The 19320-nt window shown below is 50.1% G+C and overlaps 1 protein-coding gene across 1 annotated transcript in view; it reads right to left on the reverse strand.

Annotated features, from left to right (window-relative positions):
- Nucleotides 1-19320, reverse strand: part of EARS2 (glutamyl-tRNA synthetase 2, mitochondrial) — a 26637-nt gene continuing 7317 nt past the window's right edge. The window contains exons 3-10 of the mRNA XM_038762775.1: nucleotides 15295-15450; nucleotides 12174-12363; nucleotides 10273-10745; nucleotides 9879-9987; nucleotides 7293-7446; nucleotides 6631-6761; nucleotides 4964-5099; nucleotides 1-858 (exon numbers count right to left, since the gene is read on the reverse strand). Of these exons, the coding sequence (XP_038618703.1) occupies nucleotides 775-858; nucleotides 4964-5099; nucleotides 6631-6761; nucleotides 7293-7446; nucleotides 9879-9987; nucleotides 10273-10745; nucleotides 12174-12363; nucleotides 15295-15450 (1433 nt within the window). The 3' untranslated portion in view covers nucleotides 1-774. The remainder of the gene's footprint in view (nucleotides 859-4963; nucleotides 5100-6630; nucleotides 6762-7292; nucleotides 7447-9878; nucleotides 9988-10272; nucleotides 10746-12173; nucleotides 12364-15294; nucleotides 15451-19320) is intronic.

Genomic DNA, 19320 nt, shown 5'->3' on the forward strand with positions numbered 1-19320 from the left:
ATGTTCTGGAGAAAATATATCCGTAGAGTCGCTATGAATTGGAAACAACTAGATGGCACTTGATAATATAAATCCCAGTCGAACCACAGCCTTAATTTCTTCTTAATTATAACTTGGACAAAAATTAAATCATATCAACAAACAAGTTATTTGTTTAAAGGGACCCCAAGTGACTTGCCTGATCCTCAGTAAATGTTCACAGCACTCTCAGTCTGGTCCCGTACTGGGATTTTGGTTTGAGCTGGTGGAGCAACCCCTTAGCCCGGCTTCTAACACCTTTTATTGTTCAGATTTCAAATGGGGCCTTTGAGCAAGACTAATTTCAACACTGAAAGTCTGAAAAAAAAAAATCAAGACTTCACCCACCCTTTTTCTATGCTGGGCCATTATTTATAGGAGTTAGGGGAGTGTCTCCAAGTCAGAGAGCAGCCTCTACCAGTCCCAGAAGCAAGGGCTTGGATGGGTCCGGGGCTGTAGTTCTTTAGCCATCAGGAGAGATATAAAGTTCACAGGGCGAGGAGGTCTGGGTGTCCGACGAGGCTGGTGGGAGCCAGGCGAGGGGGAAGGATGATTGTCCCCCTGGAATTCCCCCTCCGTCCCCTCCGGACAGAGTCCGGGCCACTCCTGATTTGGGTTTCCAGTGCTATGGACTTGCTGGGATGCTCCTGGATTAGGTTTCCGGTGCCGTGGACTTCCTGGGAAGCTGGTGCTTCAGAGGCAGTTTCCCGTGCCCGCCAGCTGCGTGCGGAACCTTCCCCGGTCACTGAATTCCTGCTAGTTGGCGAGCACCCTGCGGATCCGCTCCCGGGCTTCCCTGGGGCCCAAGGAAATCAGCATCTCGGCCACAGCCGGGCCTTGCTGGAAAGAAAGATTCCTGCTTAGGTCTTCTCAGCTTTCCTCCCCACTCTCACTCATTCATTCAATCAAATTTATTGAGCGCTTATTGTGTGCAAAGCACCTGACTAAATGTTTGGGAGAGTATAATAAACAGACACAGCACTGGACTAAATATTTGGAAGAGTACAATAACAATAAACAGACACATTCCCTGTCCAGAAGGAGCTTACAGTCTAGTGAAGGAACTCAACTCTAACCCACTCTACCAACTTGCTGCAGCAAAAAGCCTTTCTCTGTCTCTTCTCCTTTTAAGTCTGGAATTCAAACTGTGTTGGCAGCATAAGATAGACTCAGGGGTGGGTTCCCTCTGTCTAGAAGGGACGATAGATATGAAAATAAATAAATTACCTACAAACTACGGTCTTGCCTAAAGAGAGACCGTCTCATGCTTGACCCTGATGTGCGCAGAGAGGGAGTGAGGGGTTGGAAGTGAGGACGGAAGGAGAGAGGTGGCACTTCTTTCCGTTGTAGCTCAATTCAAATGACAGTGATCATACTGGCCTTTTCAGGGCCTATTGAGAAGCAGCATGGCCTAATGGAAAGAGTACGGGCAGGTTTGGGAGTCAGAAGGACCTGCGTTCTAGTCCCGGCTCGGCCACTTTGCTGTGTGACCTTGGGCAAGGCAAGTCACGTCACTTCTCTGTTCCTCCGTTACTTCATCGGTAAAACGAGGATTAAGATTGTGAGCCCTTGTGGAACATGGACTGTATCCAACCTGACTACGTTGTATCTACCCCAGCGCTTAGAACAGTGCCGGGCACATAGTAAGTACTTAATAAATACCATTAAAAAAGAAATAAAAAAATTCAGCGTCCGATTAAGGCCCCTCGGGATCCAGGACAGGGGAAACCTGAAGGCTCCCACTTCTTGCCGTCCCGGGGGGCCGTGGCCTTTCTGGCCCAATCTTAAATTCCAGAAATATGCACAGGTAGGAAGGATTCCCAGGGAAATGTATGCCTGGTGCAACTGTTCTCCCAGTGAAGTAACCAAGCCCATAAACAAACACAAAACACCACCCACCAGTGAAAAAAACCAACATATCCACACGCCAAACTCTTCCAAATGATCCGAGGAGCTGTTAGCCTCGTTCCTCTCCAGAACCCAGAATAGAGCGCTTCATTTTTCAGAAGAAGGAAAACCATCTGGGGTTAAAAAAGACCCAAAAGGGATACTGATAATACACAACACGTGTACCTATTTCTTTCAGTTGCAAGTGGTCTCATACAATCAGTGGTATTTATTTAGCGCTCACTGTGTGCAAGCACTTTACTACATACTTGGGAGAGTACACGGAGTTGGTAGATATGTTCCCTGCCCACAGGGAGTTTACGGTCTAGAAAGGCACTTCCACAAATTCTCTGAGCTGACTGCAATCTGCACCAATGTGTCAGGCTTCCCTGTACCACCACAGCAGCCCAGAAGTGAATATGCCTCTAAGACACACACACACACACACACACACACACACACACACAAACCCCCCCCCCCCCCCCCCCCCCACAAGACCACTGCTTTAATTCTTTTCAATAACAGGTGTCAGGGGGAAAAAAAAAGACTGACTGAAGGCTCTATAAAAAACAAGTAAAAAGTGATAAAGATATGTTTTTGAGGAATTATTTTCACCAATCTCATCAACTGCTTTTCTGAAAGGAAGATGTGGGGCTATGAAGATTTCAAGTAAAGTCACAGGGTAAGAAATATATTTTTATAATATGCAACAAGAATTACTTAAATGCCCTAGCTAACTAAGAAGTGCCAATAATTAACTTGTATCTATCCCGGTGTTTAAAACAGTGCTTGACACATAGTAAGCGCTTAATACCATAAAAAAATTAAGTTTGCCAAAATTACAGATCTGCCTCTGGCTTGAGGAAAAAGAAAGCTTTCATATCCCACTTCTCACCCAAAACACTAAAGCAGCATGGTCTAGTGGAAAGAGCATGGGCCCTGGAGTTAGAAGGTCCTGGGTTCTAATCCCGCTCCACCACTTATCTGCTGTGTGACCTTGGGCAAGTCATTCAACTTATCTGTGCCTCAGTTACCTCATCGATAAAATGAAGATGAAAACTGTGAGCCCACTGCAGGACAGGGATTGTGTCCAACCCAATTACCTTGTAACTACCCTAGTGCTTAGTACAGTGCTGGGTACACAGTACGTGCTTAACATACACCATTTTTATTATTATTATTATTAAATGCATCTCCTTTTGCCATCTTCTTTACAAAGAACTTTACAATGTTCTTTTCCAGTCCCAGAGTTCTCTATGGTTCACCCTTGCAATTGGATTTGTTTCCTTTATTCACCCTTCTCTCATCCCCACAGCATTTATGTACTTATTCATAATTCATTTAATATTAATGTCTGCCCTTATATTAATGCCTGCCTCCACCTCTAGACTGTAAGCTCATTGTGGGCAAGGAAAATGTCTTCCAACTTGCTGTATTCTCCCAAGCACTTAGTACAGTGCTTTATACTCAGTAAATCTACAATAAGTTCAACTGATTGATTGATTTACTTCCCTTTCCTGCCCAGAATCCTCAGAAAGTCATATTTCATTAAGAGAATTTCAGGACAGCAAAGAACCCCCAAAACATCAAACTGTCCATCTCTCTGATCTAGGTTCAAATCGCCTTAAGACAATCAGTCCTTTTTTCAAGGTAAATCAATCAGTGGTATTTACTGAGAGCTTCCTCTATGCAGAGCACTGTTCTAAGAGCTTGGGAACAACAACAGAATAAGCAGAAATGTTCCCCGCCCATAATGAGCTTTAGTCTAGAGGATGCAAAATGCACAAACCTCACAAATTCTCCCTTACATTTAACCTAAATCCTGCATGCTGTATTTATGCCTCTTGTATTTATTCCCTCTTGTTTTGTTGACGGCAGAGCTGGAGAACAGTTGGAACTGTCTCGATTTATGAGGGTTTTATTATTATTATGTTTTTTGTTAGGTACCTATTATGTTATTACAAGCACTGTTCTAAGCACTGGGGTAGATACAAGTTACTCAGGTCAGACACAGTCCCTGTTCCACATGGGGCTCCCAAGCTAAGTAGGAGGGAGATCAGGCACTGAATCCCCATTGCATAGGTGAGGAAACTGAGGCCCAGAGAAGTTAAGTGGCTGGGCCGAAGTCACACAGCGGGCAACTGGAAAAGCCGGCATCAGAACCCAGGTCTGTGTTCTTTCCACTAGGCCACCCTGCTCCTCCTTAGGGAAACAGGGAGGATGACTTGCCAACCCACCCTCAACCACAAACACCTTCTTCCTCACTCGCCCGATATGGTTGCCCAAATACTGGAGGCATTGGGTCAGTGGTTGGTGAGGTGGGCCAGCAAAAGCAGGTGGGAGGAGATCCTGTAATGGCTGTTCCCGCCGCTCCCTACTCCCGCCCACCTGAAATGTGGCAGCAGGGCTCAGGCTTCCCTCAATCCCATCACCACAATTTGCCCGCGGCTGCTCGGGCTACTTCACCTTCCTGCTCCTGCCGGGCTCCCCGGAGTGCTCCTCTCCGCTGAGTGCCCAGCAATGAGGGGAACAGCGGCAACAGGGAAGAGCAGACGCTCCGACCAGTGCAGAACAGCCAAGTGAGCTGGGGTTGTCTTCCGAGGCACGGAAAAGTGTGGCGACGCCTTGAGTCAAGCCCTCCCCACCTGCCACTCCCATATTTTTGCACACCCAAGTGGGCCCAGGAAGCCTATCACGCTAATCCAGTCTTCGACATATTGAGGGCTCGTTCAGAAGTTTCCCTTCCTTCTAGACGTTTTACTTTCTGACCCACTTTCTGGGTCCCTTTGAGATTCTCTAATGAACCTTCCACGTAAGGGAAGAAAAGACCAGCAGACACGTCCGCCCCTGGTCACACAGCTGCCTTTCTGGGTGCTGCGTCAATGCCCTCTGTCTCTTCGAAGTTCGGTCTGACTGGCGGTCCCCCTCTCGCAGGAAGGCCAACTCCTCTAGCCCTCTAGCCCTTATCTCAGAGAGAAATAGGAGAGTAGCCAGCCAAGTAGGTCCATGTCAAAAAGGAAGAGGAGTACGAGGGGGGAATGTGGGAGGAAAATCTCACCTGCTTCCCGCTGAGTGCCAAGCGGAGCATCTTCATCATGGTGCTGTAGCCGATGCCCCCTGCCCGCTCTGACAGTCCTTTCAGCTCTCTGTTCAGGGCCTCCTGGGTCAGCGTCATACTGTGTCCTTCCAGCAGCCTACATTAACAGCAGTACTTCTTAAGCCCCTTCTCGGTGTCAAAAACTGTGATGAGGGCGGGGCTAGATATACCACCACCAGTTCGGTCACAGTCCCCGTCCCAAGTGGGGCTCGTGGTCTAAGAGGGAAAGAGAGTGGCTATCTTACCCCATTTTACAGATGAGGAAACTGAAGCCCAGAGAACTCAAGTGATTGTTATCCAGGTCACCCGGCAGGCAAGGGGTAGGGCCAAGACTAGAACCCAGGGCTCTTTACTCAAAGTCCCGTGCTCTTTCCACTACGCTGCACTGTCTCTAGAAGAGGCAGAGCCCGGTGAGATGGCTCAAAGGCTTAGGTGGGGACACGACTCAGTATCCCCACAGAGGAGCCCAAATCCAGCACATCTACAAAACAGGGGACACAGACTACCCTGACCAAAGCCTTCTATGATCGTGTTTGGCCTGGAAGAAAGCAAGGATCCAAGATGACAGTTGGGAGTAACAAGATTCATTTACTAGCTACATCTGCTTCCAAATATGTGCAGGAAGGGATTAGGTAAAAAGGAAGAAAAAAAATAGCAGTTTATTAGTGGGCAAACGCCTCAGAGATGGAGCAGTCCTTAAGGAAACTACCTTAACTGGAGGCTGGCAGAGAGTCTTGGGAAGATGTAGTTGTGAAAGGAGAGAACTCCACTCTAGTAACTACAAATAAATCCACCTGGATCCCTTTGAGATTCTCGAATGAATCCAAGGCCTGGATGTCACAGAAACTCATAAAAGACTCCGGGAGAGTCAGACCCCAAGCAAGTGGGAGGCGGCGGGGGAGGAGAGAAAGAGGGGAAGAGGGAGGGAAAGGGAGAGACAGAGAGAGGGAGAGACGGGGAGAGAGGGAGAGGAACAGGAGACAGAGAGAGAAAGAGAGACAGAGACAGGCCCAGGTGGATGATCAAGATTGCTTAAGTCCATACACCTAGAACTGGGCCAGAGACTCACCTGGCAGGGGAGGGATTTGGACAAATCTCCGTCCTTTCAGGACATGTATTTCTGAAACTTTTTTTTGCCCAGGATGACTGGGTTGTGTCTGTTTCCCTGGTAAGGGCGTAAGCCTTTAAAGTCTCTGAGATGCACCTGAATGCTTCAGAGACGTTAGGGGCCATCACACTGGCTTGAGCATCAAGATGCTGCTTCCTAGCTCCTGCCCCCAACATCTTTGACTTTCTGCCTGTCTTCAGGCGAATCTCACTGACACTCTGCTCTTCAGTTTCCCCACCTGCTAAAGGGGGAACACCATGCTGGCCACCCAGCGGGCTCATCTGAGGACGAAGGAGGCTGGCTTGGGGAAATTTCCCAGCCTCCTCAGGAGAACCAGGGCCGAAGTCCCCGGAATGAAGCTCGGCTGCCCGCCCGGCCGGCTGATCCGGCTATTGCTGGGCCCCATCCGCTCCGCAAGCTCACCCCCACAAGACAGGGAGGGAACTGAGTCCCAGGAGTTTGTGTGTCTGGGGGGAGAGGGGCCCTAGTCCCGGTTTCCACCCCAGCACCGAGAACTCACCCCAGCACCAGCTTGGCAACCGCATCCACGTCTCCCGATATGATCTGGAGCTGCTCTCGGCCCACGGTGGGGCGGGCCCATAGGTAGGAGTATGTCGGCGACACCAAATCCTGAAGACGGCTCACATGGCCCTGGGAGAGGAAGGGGCCATTTGCTGAGAACCTGGGCCAGAATCTCACCATAGAGAAGCAGCACGGCCTAGTAGCGAGGGCGCGGACTTTTATGTCAGAGAACGCGAACACTAATCCCGGCTCTGCCACTTGTCTGCTGTATGACCTTGGATGTGCCACTTTACTTCTCTATGCCTCAATTACTTTATCTGTAAATTGAAGATGAAAACCGTGAGCCCCACGTGGGATAGAGACTGTGTCCAACCTGATTACCTTGTATGTACCCCAGGGCTTAGAATAATGCTTGGCACACAGTAAGCACTTAAATGCCATAATTATAATTATTATGACCTCCGGGGCTCTCGGACGGGAAAGGGAGAGGAAAACTCCAGCCTCATCAGCCTAGGAGTGCTGCGGAAGCCCAGGATTTCATCCTGTTACCCCAGGGAATGAGGTGTCAAGCGGAAGGAGGTTGCAGGGAGTGGTGGCCAGAGGATACCCTTCCCCCGACCCCCCAAGGACCACCACCCCGCAGTTGTGCCTGCTCCTCACCTTCCTGAGCAGGAGGACCCGCTCCACATACTCCCGACCGAGCACTTCCCTATCCTCCAGCTGCTCCCCGTAGGCCTCCTCCACCAGGGCCTGGAGCTCCCTCACCAGCCGGGGACGCTGCGCCTCATCATCCATAAGCCGACTGAGGTGCAACCTATGGAAGACACATGGCCAGTATCAGTGGGGGAGAGGGCTGTTGCCCGGTCAAGCCCATCAGACTTTGATTTCATCCAGCGCTTGTATCTCCGAAGTGCTCTCTTTTCTGCCCGCGCAACAGAGAAGCAGCGGGACCTAATGGAAAGAGCGGGGGCCTGGGTTCTAATCCTGCCTCTGCCACAGGACTGCTGAGGGACACTGGACAAGTCACTTCGCTTTTCTGGGGCCTCCTTATCCTCATCTGTAAAATGGGGTCTAAATACCCGTTCTCCCTCTTCGGGAGCTTCATGAGGGACAGAGACTGTGTCCGATCTGATTATCTTGAATCTAACCCAGCACTTGGCACCCAGCGGGCATCTAACAATACCATTACCATCATCAACCTCTCTAGGGGGTGGGGAGAGGCAGATGGAGAGGCTGAGGAATGAAGGGATTGAGTAATTTACCCCCAAATCCCACAGCAGGCAAAGGGCAGAGCTGGGCCTCAAACCCCATCCCTCCGGCTCTTAGACCCATATTCTTTCCGCTGCACCATGCTGCCTCTGCCCCCACCCGGGCTCTGCCCGCAAGCCCTCCCGGCCGGAAGAGGTTAAAAGAGTGGAAAAGGCTGGGTGAAGGGGATGGAGTCCCACGTTTCCAGCCCTGCGCGGAGCTCTCCGCCGGAGCACCGTTCTGGAGGCTCCGCAATTTGGCTCCCTAGTGCACCCCGGGGCCTGCCTTTCTACTTGGCAGGAGTCCAGCAAAGGTCAGAGGCTCACACGAGCCAGGATGATGATGATGATGACATTTATTAAGCACTTACTATGTACAAAGCACTGTTCTAAGCGCTGGGGAGGTTACAAGGCAATCGGATTGTCCCATGGGGGGCTCACAGTCTTAATCCCCATTTTACAGATGAGGGAACTGAGGGCCAGAGAAGTGAAGTGACTTGCCCAAAGTCACACAGCTGACAAGTGGCAGAATGGAAATTTGAACTCATGACCTCTGACTCCAAAGCCCATGCCCTTTCCACTGAGCCACGCTGCTTCTCAGGATGACTGCACAAATCCGAAAGAGTTTCAGTTTAGTGCCCTTTGCAAAATCTCTTCTAATGGTGTCCTTCCCAGATGGACTGAGAAATCACACTACTCAAGAACCTCCAGTGGCTGTCCACCCGCCTCCACGTCAAACAGAAACTCCTTATCATCACCTTTAAAGCACTCAACCACCTTGCTCCCTCCTACCTCACCTCGCTACTCTCCTACTCCAACCCAGCCCGCACACTGCATTACTCTAATGCCAACCTTCTCGCTGTACCTCCATCTCACCTATCTTGCCGCAGACCTGTCACCCACGACCTGCCTCTGGCCTGGCCTGCCCTCCGTCTTCATAGCCAACAGACAATCACTCTCTCCACCTTCGAAACCTCATTGAAGGCACATCTCCTCCAAGAGGCCTTCCCTGACTGAGCCCTCCTTTCCTCTCCTCCCGCTCCCTTCTGCGTCATCCTGACTTGCTCTCTGTATTCATTCCCCCCTCCCAGCCCCACACCACCTATATAAGTCACTCCCTTCCTCAGAAATCACCAGTGGTTGCCTGTCAACCTATGAATCAAGTAAAAACTCCTCACTGTTGGCTTCAAGGCTCTCGATCACCTCTCCCCCTCCTACCTCACCTCCCTTCTTTCCTTCTACAGCCCAGCCTGCACCCTCCGCTCCTCTGCCGCTAACCTCCTCACTGTACCTCGTTCTCGCCTGTCCCGCCGTCGACCCCCGGCCCACATCCTTCCCCTGGCCTGGAATGCCCTCCCTCCACACATCTGCCAAACAAGCTTTCTTCCTCCCTTCAAAGCCCTACTGAGAGCTCACCTCCTCCAGGAAGCCTCCCCAGACTGAGCCCCCTTTTTCCTCTCCTCCTCCCCATCCCTCCCACCCTACCTCCATCCCCTCCCCACAGCACTTGTATATATTTGTACAGATGTATTACTCTATTTATTTTACTTGTACATATTTACTACTCTATTTTATTAATGATGTGCATATAGCTCTAATTCTGTTTATTCTGACGGTTTTGACACCTGTCTACATGTTTTGTTGTCTGTCTCCCCCTTCTAGACTGTGAGCCCGTTTTTGGGTAGTGACCATCTCTATATGTTGCTGACTTGTATTTCCCAGGCGCTTAGTACAGTGCTCTGCACACAGTAAGCACTCAATACGATTGAATGAATGAATGAATATCTGTCATTTCTTGATTCATAGTAATGTTTGTCTCCCCCTCCAGACCGTAAATTCATTGCGGGCAGGGAATGTGTCTGTCATATTGTCCTCTCCCAAGCACTTAGTACAGTGCTCTGCAAACAGTATGTGCTCAATAAATACGAATGACTGACTGACTGACTGACTCGAGGAAGGATGGGGTGGGCAGCTGAGCGACAGGGACCCGGCTACCCACCTGTTGAATTCTGGGAGCTTCTGAAGGTCCAGCAGGGCTGAGTGGCAGGTGATCCTGGTCAGGTCGAACTGAGCCACCAGCTCCGGCAACGTCCTCCCCATCTGGTTTTCTAAAAGTCAGCCCGTGAGCTCCAGAGCCATTGTGGAGATAAACCCCCTCCCTGTTTCCCCTCTGTGGGGCCGGACCCCCGCACATTTTCCAAAACTCCTTTCCTCTAGAGGAGCCCCCTGAGCGTCCCCTTCCCGTTTCCCGTTGCCAGAGCCGAGACCGGAGAGAAGAGCTCTGCACACTGGGGCGGGGGGGCGGTGATCGGGGGGGGGGGGGCCCACCTCCCCAGAGGGACCCTCGACCTGGAGGATTTCCACGCCTCCGGGCCATACCCACCTCCCCATACCTGCAAACCCAGAGCCACAGTTGGTGACGATGTCCAGCAAGGCCTCGGGCAGGATGCCGGCCCGGATAAAGCTCTCCACGAAGATATCCCCCTGCCGCTTGGACAGCTTGCTCCCATCCTTGTTGAGCAGCAGGGGCAGGTGGGCAAAGTTGGGGGGCTCCCAGCCTAGGGCGCGGTACAGGAGCAGGTGCTTGGAGGTGGAGGTGAGCCACTCGGTGCCCCGCAGGACGTGGCTGATGCCCATATGGTGGTCGTCCACCACGCAAGCCAGGTGGTAGGTGGGGAAGCCGTCGGCCTTCAGGATGACCGGGTCGCCCTCCACGCTGGCCACCTCGTGCTGGCTCCAGCCGTACACCAGGTCCCGGAAGCGCTGGGCCCCCTCCTGCAGGCGGAAGCGCACGGTGGGCCGGGCCCCCGCGGCCAACTTCTTGGCTGCTTGCTCGGGGCTCAGGTGGCGGCACCGGTTATCGTACCTGACGGGATGGGGATGGGAGGGGGAGGGGCCGACGGCCTGTCAGACCCGGGACGGAGGCGACCCGGTTGTCCAGGTCCCCGGTCTGGGCTGCCATTTTGGGGGGAAAAATGAACGATCTCACCTGTCTCCTGCCGAACGCTGGCACACGCCCTGCCTCTGGCCTGAAACGCCCTCCCTCCTCAGATCCGACAGACACTTACTCTCCCCAACTAAACTACAAAGCCTTATCAATCAATCAATCAATCAATCGTATTTATTGAGCGCTTACTATGTGCAGAGCACTGTACTAAGCGCTTGGGAAGTACAAATTGGCAACATATAGAGACAGTCCCTACCCAACAGTGGGCTCACAGTCTAAAAGGGGGAGACAGAGAACAAAACCAAACATACTAACAAAATAAAATAAATGGGATAGATATGTACAAGTAAAATAAATAAATAAATAAATAGAGTAATAAATATGTACAACCATATATACATATATACAGGTGCCGTTGGGAAGGGAAGGAGGTAAGACGGGGGGGATGGAGAGGGGGACGATGGGGAGAGTAAGGAAGGGGCTCAGTCTGGGAAGGCCTCCTGGAGGAGGTGAGCTCTCAGTAGGGCCTTGAAGGGAGGAAGAGAGCTGGCTTGGAGGATGGGCAGAGGGAGGGCATTCCAGGCCCGGGGGATGACGTGGGCTGGGGGTCGATGGCGGGACAGGCGAGAACAAGGTATGGTGAGGAGATTAGCGGCGGAGGAGCGGAGGGTGCTGGCTGGGCACTAGAAGGAGAGAAGGGAGGTGAGGTAGGAGGCCCATCCCCTATCGAAGGCCCATCTCCTCCAAGAGGCCTTCCCAGGCTAAGCCCCACTTTTCCTCACCTCCCACTCCCTCCTGTGTCGCCCTGACTTGCTCCCTTCGCTCTCCCCATCACCACTAGCCCCAGAGCACTTATGAATATATCTGTCATTTTATTTATTTGTATTGATGTCTGTCTTCCCCCGTCTAGCTTGTTGTGGTCAAGGAATGTGACTGGCTATTGTAATGTATTTTCCCAAGCGCTTAGTACAGTGCTCTGCACACAGTAAGTGCTTAATAGAGAAGCAGCATGGCTCAATGGAAAGAGCACGGGCTTTGGAGTAAGACGTTCAAATCCCGGCTCCGCCACTTGTCAGCTGTGTGACTTTGGGCAAGTCACTTAACTTCTCTGGGCCTCAGTTACCTCATCTGTAAAATGGGGATTAAGACGGGACAACCTGATCACCTTGTAGCCTCCCCGGCACTTAGAACAGTGCTTTGCACGTAGCAAGCGCTTTAATAAATGCCATTATTATTATTATTAAATATGTTAAACCGCAGGTCATGACTGCCGCCCCTTTTCCACCCGCCAGGCAACGTTCGCTCTCGGGCAGCGGGAAGAAGCCCGGCGGGGCCCGGGTTTCCTACCTTGGGGTCTGGTGGTTCCTCAGGGCCTCCTTCCTGAGCAGCTGGAGCTGCTGAGGCGTGCAGAAGCAGCGGTAGGCGGCCCCGGTCCGCAGCAGCTCCTCAGCGGCCTGGGCGTATAGCTCGAGGCGCAGCGACTGCCGGTAAGGGCCGGAGGGGCCTCCGCGCCCGGGGCTCTCATCAGGGGGGATGCCTGGGAGCCCAAGCAGAGGCCGGTGAGTCCCCGGCCGGCCCACGGGGGCTCGCCCCCACCAAACGCACCAGCAGCCTCTTGGGGCACTTTTTCCTCCCATCTGGAAATCCTTTTACATTCCATCGTATTTACTGAGCGCTTACTCTGTGAAAAGCACTGTACTAAGCACCTGGGAGAGTACAACATAACAATAAACAGACACATTCCCTGCCCACAATCGGCTTAGTCTAGAGATTTGACTTCCCCATCATATTACCTCATCTGTAAAATGGGGATTAAGACTGTGAGCCCCCCGTGGGACAACCTGATCACCTTGTAGCCTCGCCAGCATAGTAAGCGCTTAACAAATGCCAACATTATTATTATTTATTATTATTATATTACAAAATCCTTCAGGGCAGGGATCAAGCAAGCCATCGTTTCCTCTTCTCCCACTCCCTTCAGACTCACCCTGATTTGCTTGCTCCTTTTAGTCTCCCCTCCCTCAGCCCCGCACCACTTACGTACGTATCCGCAATTCATTTATTTCTATTAATGTCTGTCTCCCCCTCTAGACTGTAAGCTCATTGTGGGCAGGGAATGTATCTGTACCAACTCTGTTATACTATTATATTGTTTTCTCCTAAGCAGTTAGTACAGTGCTCTGCACATGGTAAGGGCTCCATAAATAAGACGGACTGAACCCACCCCGGCACTTAGTACAGTGCCTGGCACACTAAGTGCTTAACAAGTACCATAATTTATTGAACTCCTGAGTATACAGTGCTGTACTGAGGACTTGGGGTGACAATAACAGAGGCAGAAGATATTATTCCTGCCCAGGAGGAATGTATAGTCTAGGGATCGGGTCTCCCACCTCTATCATACAGTCGCAAGCGCTTAGTTCAGTGCTCTGCACCCTGTAGGCGCTCAGTAAATAGTACTGAGTGATTGACCAGAGGGAGGGGAGTCGGTCTTTCTGAGCCCAAGCAGAATTCCCTCGGCTCGGAAGGCCATGGTTCTATCCAGGGGGCTGAGCCGCGTTTGTCAGGGTATACTCTGTTCATCCCTAGGGGATGCTCCTGCTGTGGGACCTTGGGAAAGTCATTTCACTTCTCGGTACCTCAGTTACCTAAGCTGTAAAATGGGGATTGAGACGGTGAGCCCCATTTGGGACAGGGACCGCGCCCAACTCGACTTCCTTGTATACACCCTAGCACTTAGTACAGTGCCTGGTACATAGTAAGCGTTTAACATATACCACAGTTCCTTCTAGTTCCTCCTGCCCTCTTCCTCGGCTTCGGTCCTCATCGGGGATCAGTCCTCCGCTTGCCCCTCCCAGCCGCCCGAGAGGGACCTGGCATTCAGCAGAGGCTGCGTTAAATCTCTTGAGAGACCTCAAATCTCAGACCTCACAGGACCCTTGCACTTTCCCTCCCGCTCCACCCTCCTCTATAAACCCTCCCCCCTGGTCTGGATGGAAAATGACCTTGTAACCTCTGCTGTTTCTCCAGGCCTGATTTAGAGCACGGTGCAAGCCAAGCTAAGCTCTGCACACAGTAAGTGCTCAATAAATACGACTGAGTGAATAAATGAAGCGGAGAACCGGAAAAGCCTCGAGTCTCGGCACAGAACTCGGAATGATCTTCAGCCTTTCCAGAGCCCCCTCGTGAGTACTTTGTGCTCCGGGGGGGTTCGCCAGCCAGAGCTGCAGGGCCGCCTCCCCACCCCACCTCCCAGACCCTGCGGCAGAGAACCTCCCCCACTCCTTCACGACCAGAGTGGACAGAAACTCCAGACCTCAAGGTCACAATATCATCCCCCTCTGGGATACTGTCTACCTCCGGACAGAGATGCAACCTGGCCTAGTGGAAAGAGCACATGCCTGGGAGTCAGAGGACCTGAATTCTAAATCCAGCTCTGCCACTCATCAGCTGTGTGACCTTGGGTAAGTCACTTCACTTCTCTGGGCCTCAGTTACTCATCTGGAAAATGGGGATTAAGATTGTGAGCTCTATGCGGGACAGGGACCGTGTCCAACCTGATTAGCTTGTATTTACTCCGGCACTTAGTACAGTGCCTGGAAAACAGTAAGCGCTTAACAGATACCATTAAAAAAAAAACAAACCCTTCTCCGCATGAGTGAGTCATCTCCCAAGCCCCAAGAACCTTGGGAAGGCTGATGCTCATTTTTCGCCAAGGTCTGTTGGCTTAGACCAATGAGGTATCCAAAGACCATCCCCACCAAGGAACCCTGAACTTACATATTTTCCTATTGCTAACTTGGGTTCGATTATAACCTGTTTTTGATTAAATTTTTATTATCTGTGTCTGTCCTTACCCCATAGATTGTGAGCTTCTTGAGGACCAGAGGTCAAGTCAATTGGATGTGAGTGTGACCACCCCAGTGTTTACAATACAGTGCTTTGCACCTTTTAAGTGCATTACAGATGTCAGCACTAAATTTTTTTATACAGACACACGTCTGTATAATTAGAGTCTGTGTAATTAGAGTCTTCCCCTTAAGCGCTTTGGTACTCACCCCAGCCCCACAGAACTTACGTATTTCCCTTACCTTTAATTTAATAACTGTCGCCCAGTGTAGACTGTAAGCTCCTTGTGGGCAGGGACCTTGTCTACCAACTCTATTGTACTGTTCTTTCCCAAGCACTTAGAACGATGCTTTGAACACAGTAAGCGCTCAGTAAATACCAGATTGACTGTGAAGCATAAACCCAGGAACCCTAATGAGGTTTCTGCCTGGATCTCAGAATCGTCCTTTGCTATCATCTTCCTACCTCCCCCAGGATCCACCAACCAGGAAGACATACCAGACCCTTCTACTCTGCAAAGCAGTGCAGGTGGGAGCTGGTTTCCCCACCTTGATGTCTCCATTTCCTTCCTGAAGAAAAGGTTACTCTCAGAAGTCGGGAAGAAGCTGCCCTGCAATACCTGCCCACTCCAGCATGTCCTCGATGTTCTCCGCCACCCCGGGTACCAGCCGGGTTTGGTCTGTATCCTCCAGTCTCAAGACGAAGACCCCGTTATGCTTTTTGGCAAAGATGTAATTGTACAAGGCAGTGCGGAGGCCGCCTAAGTGCAAAAAACCTGGGACGGGGGGAAAAAAAAAATTCAAACAAGGCTGATAATTCAAAAAACAATCTGCAGAGCTGGCTCTGAAAGATCTGCAGCCCACCACCCCTAGCCCAAGCTTCCTCCCCAATACCTGCCCTTGCTATTCCTTGAGGAGTTTGACAGGGTGGAACCTTCTCCTCCTAAATCCCCCGAAATGCCCCAGCCTCCTGCTGACAGCAGGGAGCTTCCTCAAACCACCCTGCTTCCACCATTCTGTCCGGAACTACTCCCTCCTTGCTCCATCTAGAAGTATTCCCACCTTGCTCTATCTGGACCACTGTTGGGTAGGGACCATCTCAATATGTTGACAACTTGTACTTCCCAAGCGCTTAGTACAGTGCTCTGCACACAGTAAGCGCTCAATAAATACAATTGATTGATTGATTGATTTAACCTCCAGACTGTAAGCTCCTTGTGGACGGGAAACATGTCTACCCAATCTGTTATAACCTGCCTCAGTTATCGCCTCTGTAAAATAGGGACTAAGACCGTGAGCCCCACATGGGACAGGGACTGTATCCAAACGCATTTGCATGTACCCACCCCAGCGCTTAGCACAGTGCCTGGCAGATAGTAAGCGCATAACAAATATGACTATTATCATTATTAGTACTCCTTTGGTCTGCTGCTTACATTAGCTCAGATCTGAAGAGTTAGGCTGTCCCCTGCAGGCTCTGGGCAAAATCAACACTTTCTAATAATAATAACAATAATGGCATTTGTTAAGCGCTTAATAATAATAATTGTGGTATTTGTTGTTGATGATGAGGATGATGGTATTTGTTTAGTGCTATGTGCCAAGCACTGTTCTAAGTGCTGAGGTAGCTACAAGGTTATCAGGTTGTCCCACATGGGGCTCACGGCCTTAATCCCCATTTTACAGATGAGATAACTGAGGCCCAGAGAAGTTAAGTGACTTGCCCAAGGTCACACAGCTAATAAGTGGCGGAGCTGGGACTAGAACCCATGACCTCTGACTCCCAAGCCTGGGCTCTTTCCACTAAGCCACGCTGCTTTGTTAGGCGCTCACTATGTGCCAGGCACTGTATTAAGGTTGGGGGCAGATACAAGCAAATCGGGTTAGACACAGTCCCTGTCCCACAAGGGGCTCACAATCTCAATCAATTACAGTCACCAGTCACAATTTCTATGAGCCTGGCACTCTACTAAGAACTGGGATAGATACAAGATGGGGGTCACAGTCTAAGTAGGAAAGAGCAGAGGTACTGAAACCCTATTTTGCAGATGAGGGAACTGAGGCACAGAGAAGTGAAGTGACTTGTGCAAGGTGTCACAGTGGGTAAGCGGCAGATCTGGGATTAGCACCCAGGTCCTCTGATTCCCAGGCCCGTGCTCTTTCCACGAAGCCACACTGCTTCTACTGAAAACACCGCCCTCTCCAAAACACAATCTCTCCACATAGCCACGTTGTCAGGTTTGTCCCACCAACTGTAACATTGATCACGATAATAATAATGTAATCGATAGTATAATATAATAATCACAATAATATAATATAATATAATAGCATTTATTAAGCACTTACTATGTGCAAAGCACTGTTCTAAGCGCTGGGGAGGTTACAAGGTGATCAAGATGTCCCACTTGGGGCTCACAGTCTTAATCCCCATTTTACAGATGAGGTAATTGAGGCACAGAGAAGTTAAGTGATATGCCCAAAGTCACACAGCTGACAATTGGTGGAACTGGGATTTGAACCCATGACCTCTGACTCCAAAGCCCGTGCTCTTTTCCACTGAGCTCTTTCTCTAGTCAATCAAGCAATCATTGGTGCCTCAAAGATTTTGGGAAAAGGCAGTGTTGACAATGACCACCATGGAGTCGGCAAAATTATTTTACACTCATGTGGGTAGAACTGCACCGACTGCTTAACTGTGCCACTTGCGCATTAGGGCATATCTACATAAAGAAAATGGAGCACTCGTGGCTACTGTTTATTTTAAAAATAGGTTGCGACTCTCAGGGCTAAAATGGTCCACCTGATTGGTGAGAAGTACTCTCCCAAGCGCTTTGCTCAGTGTTGTGCATACAGTAATCACTCAGTAAATACGATTGATAGACTGAATTAGGGGGAACCATTCATTCATTCATTCAATCGGATTTACTGAGTGCAAAGCACTGCACTAAGCGCTTGGGAGAATACCAGTATCCGGAATGAGGTGGTGCCCACTAGGTGTCAATACAAAAATGCTTGAACTCTCTTCATGCATAAATCATGCTTGCTCACTAGCAAGTCAGTTCACTTCTCTGTGCCTCAGTTACCTCATCTGTAAAATGGGGATTACGTCTGTGAGCCCAATGTGGGACATGGACTGTGTCTAACCCTTATTTTGTTAATATGTTTTGTTTCATTGTCTGTCTCCCCCTTCTAGACTGTGAGCCCACTGTTGGATAGGGACGGTCTCTATATGTTACCAACTTGTACTTCCCAAGCGCTTAGTACAGTGCTCTGCACACAGTAAGCGCTCAATACGATTGAATGAATGAATGAATGAATGAATGATAGGCTTGGATTCACTCAAGTGTATTTACTGAGCTCTTACTGTATGCAAACACTATACTAAGCCTTCAGGAGAGCACAATATAACAATAGGTGCATTCCCTGCCCGGAAGGATCTCACTGCTTGTAACCACCCCAGCGCTTAAATCAGTGCCTAACAGATAGTAAGTGCTTAACATATACCAAAAACAATAATAAAATAAAATAACCCAGCCAAAAAAAAAAAAAAGGGACTCTCCCTAGCCTTCATCCCTTTCCCGTCACTCCTCCTGAATCCTGCCATGACCGACTTGGTAAAGAAGCAGTGTAGTTTATTAGACAGAGCATTCATTCATTCATATTTATTGAGCACTTACTGTGTACAGAGCACTGTACTAGGTGCTTGGAAAGTACAATTCAGAAACAGAGACAATCCCTACCCAACAACAGGCTCACAGTCTAGAAGGGGGAGACAGACAACAAACCAAGTAGATGGGCGTCAATACGATCAACAGAAATAAAATTATAGATACATACACATCATTAGTAAAATAACTAGAATAATAAATATGTACATATATACACAAGTGCTGTGGGGCGGAGAGTGGGGTAGGGCAGAGGGAAGGAGTCAGGGTGATGGGAAGGGGAGGAGGAGCAGAGGAAAAGTGGGGGACTCAGTCTGGGAAGGCCTCCTGGAGGTGGTGAGCTCTCAGTATGGCTTTGAAAAGGGGAGAAGCAGCATGGCTTAGTGGAAAGAGCCCAGGCTTGGGAGTTAGAGGAAATGGGTTCTAATCCTGGCTCCGCCACCCATCAGCTGTGTGACCCTGGGCAAGTCACTTCACCTCTCTGGGCCTCAGTCACCTCATCTTCTTCAGCTCCCTCTTCCAGACCTGGTCTGTGGACATGGGTTTGGGAGTCAGAGGATGTGGGTTCTAATCCTGCCTCTGCCACCTGCCTGCTGTGTGACCCTGGGCACACCACTTCACTTCTCTGGGCCTCAGTTACCTCATCTAGAAAATGGGGATTAAGACTGTGAGCCCCCTGTGGGACCTGATCACCTTGTAATCTCCCCAGCGCTTAGAACAGTGCTTTGCACATAGTAAGCTCTTAATAAGTACCATAATGGTCGTTATTATTATTATTATTGACTGATTGAGCCTGTGCAATGCCAGGCTCATTATTGAGCGCTTAATGTGTGCCGAGCATTGTACTAAGCGTTTGGAGAGTACAATACAGCAATAAAGAGAGACAATCCCTGCCCACAACGGGCTCAGAGTCTAGAAGAGGGGAAGAGAGACAATATTACACTGATGAGAAGCGGCATAGCTCAATGGGAAGAGCCT

Source organism: Tachyglossus aculeatus, chromosome 21 (assembly GCF_015852505.1).
Source record: "Tachyglossus aculeatus isolate mTacAcu1 chromosome 21, mTacAcu1.pri, whole genome shotgun sequence".
Lineage (NCBI taxonomy): Eukaryota > Metazoa > Chordata > Mammalia > Monotremata > Tachyglossidae > Tachyglossus > Tachyglossus aculeatus.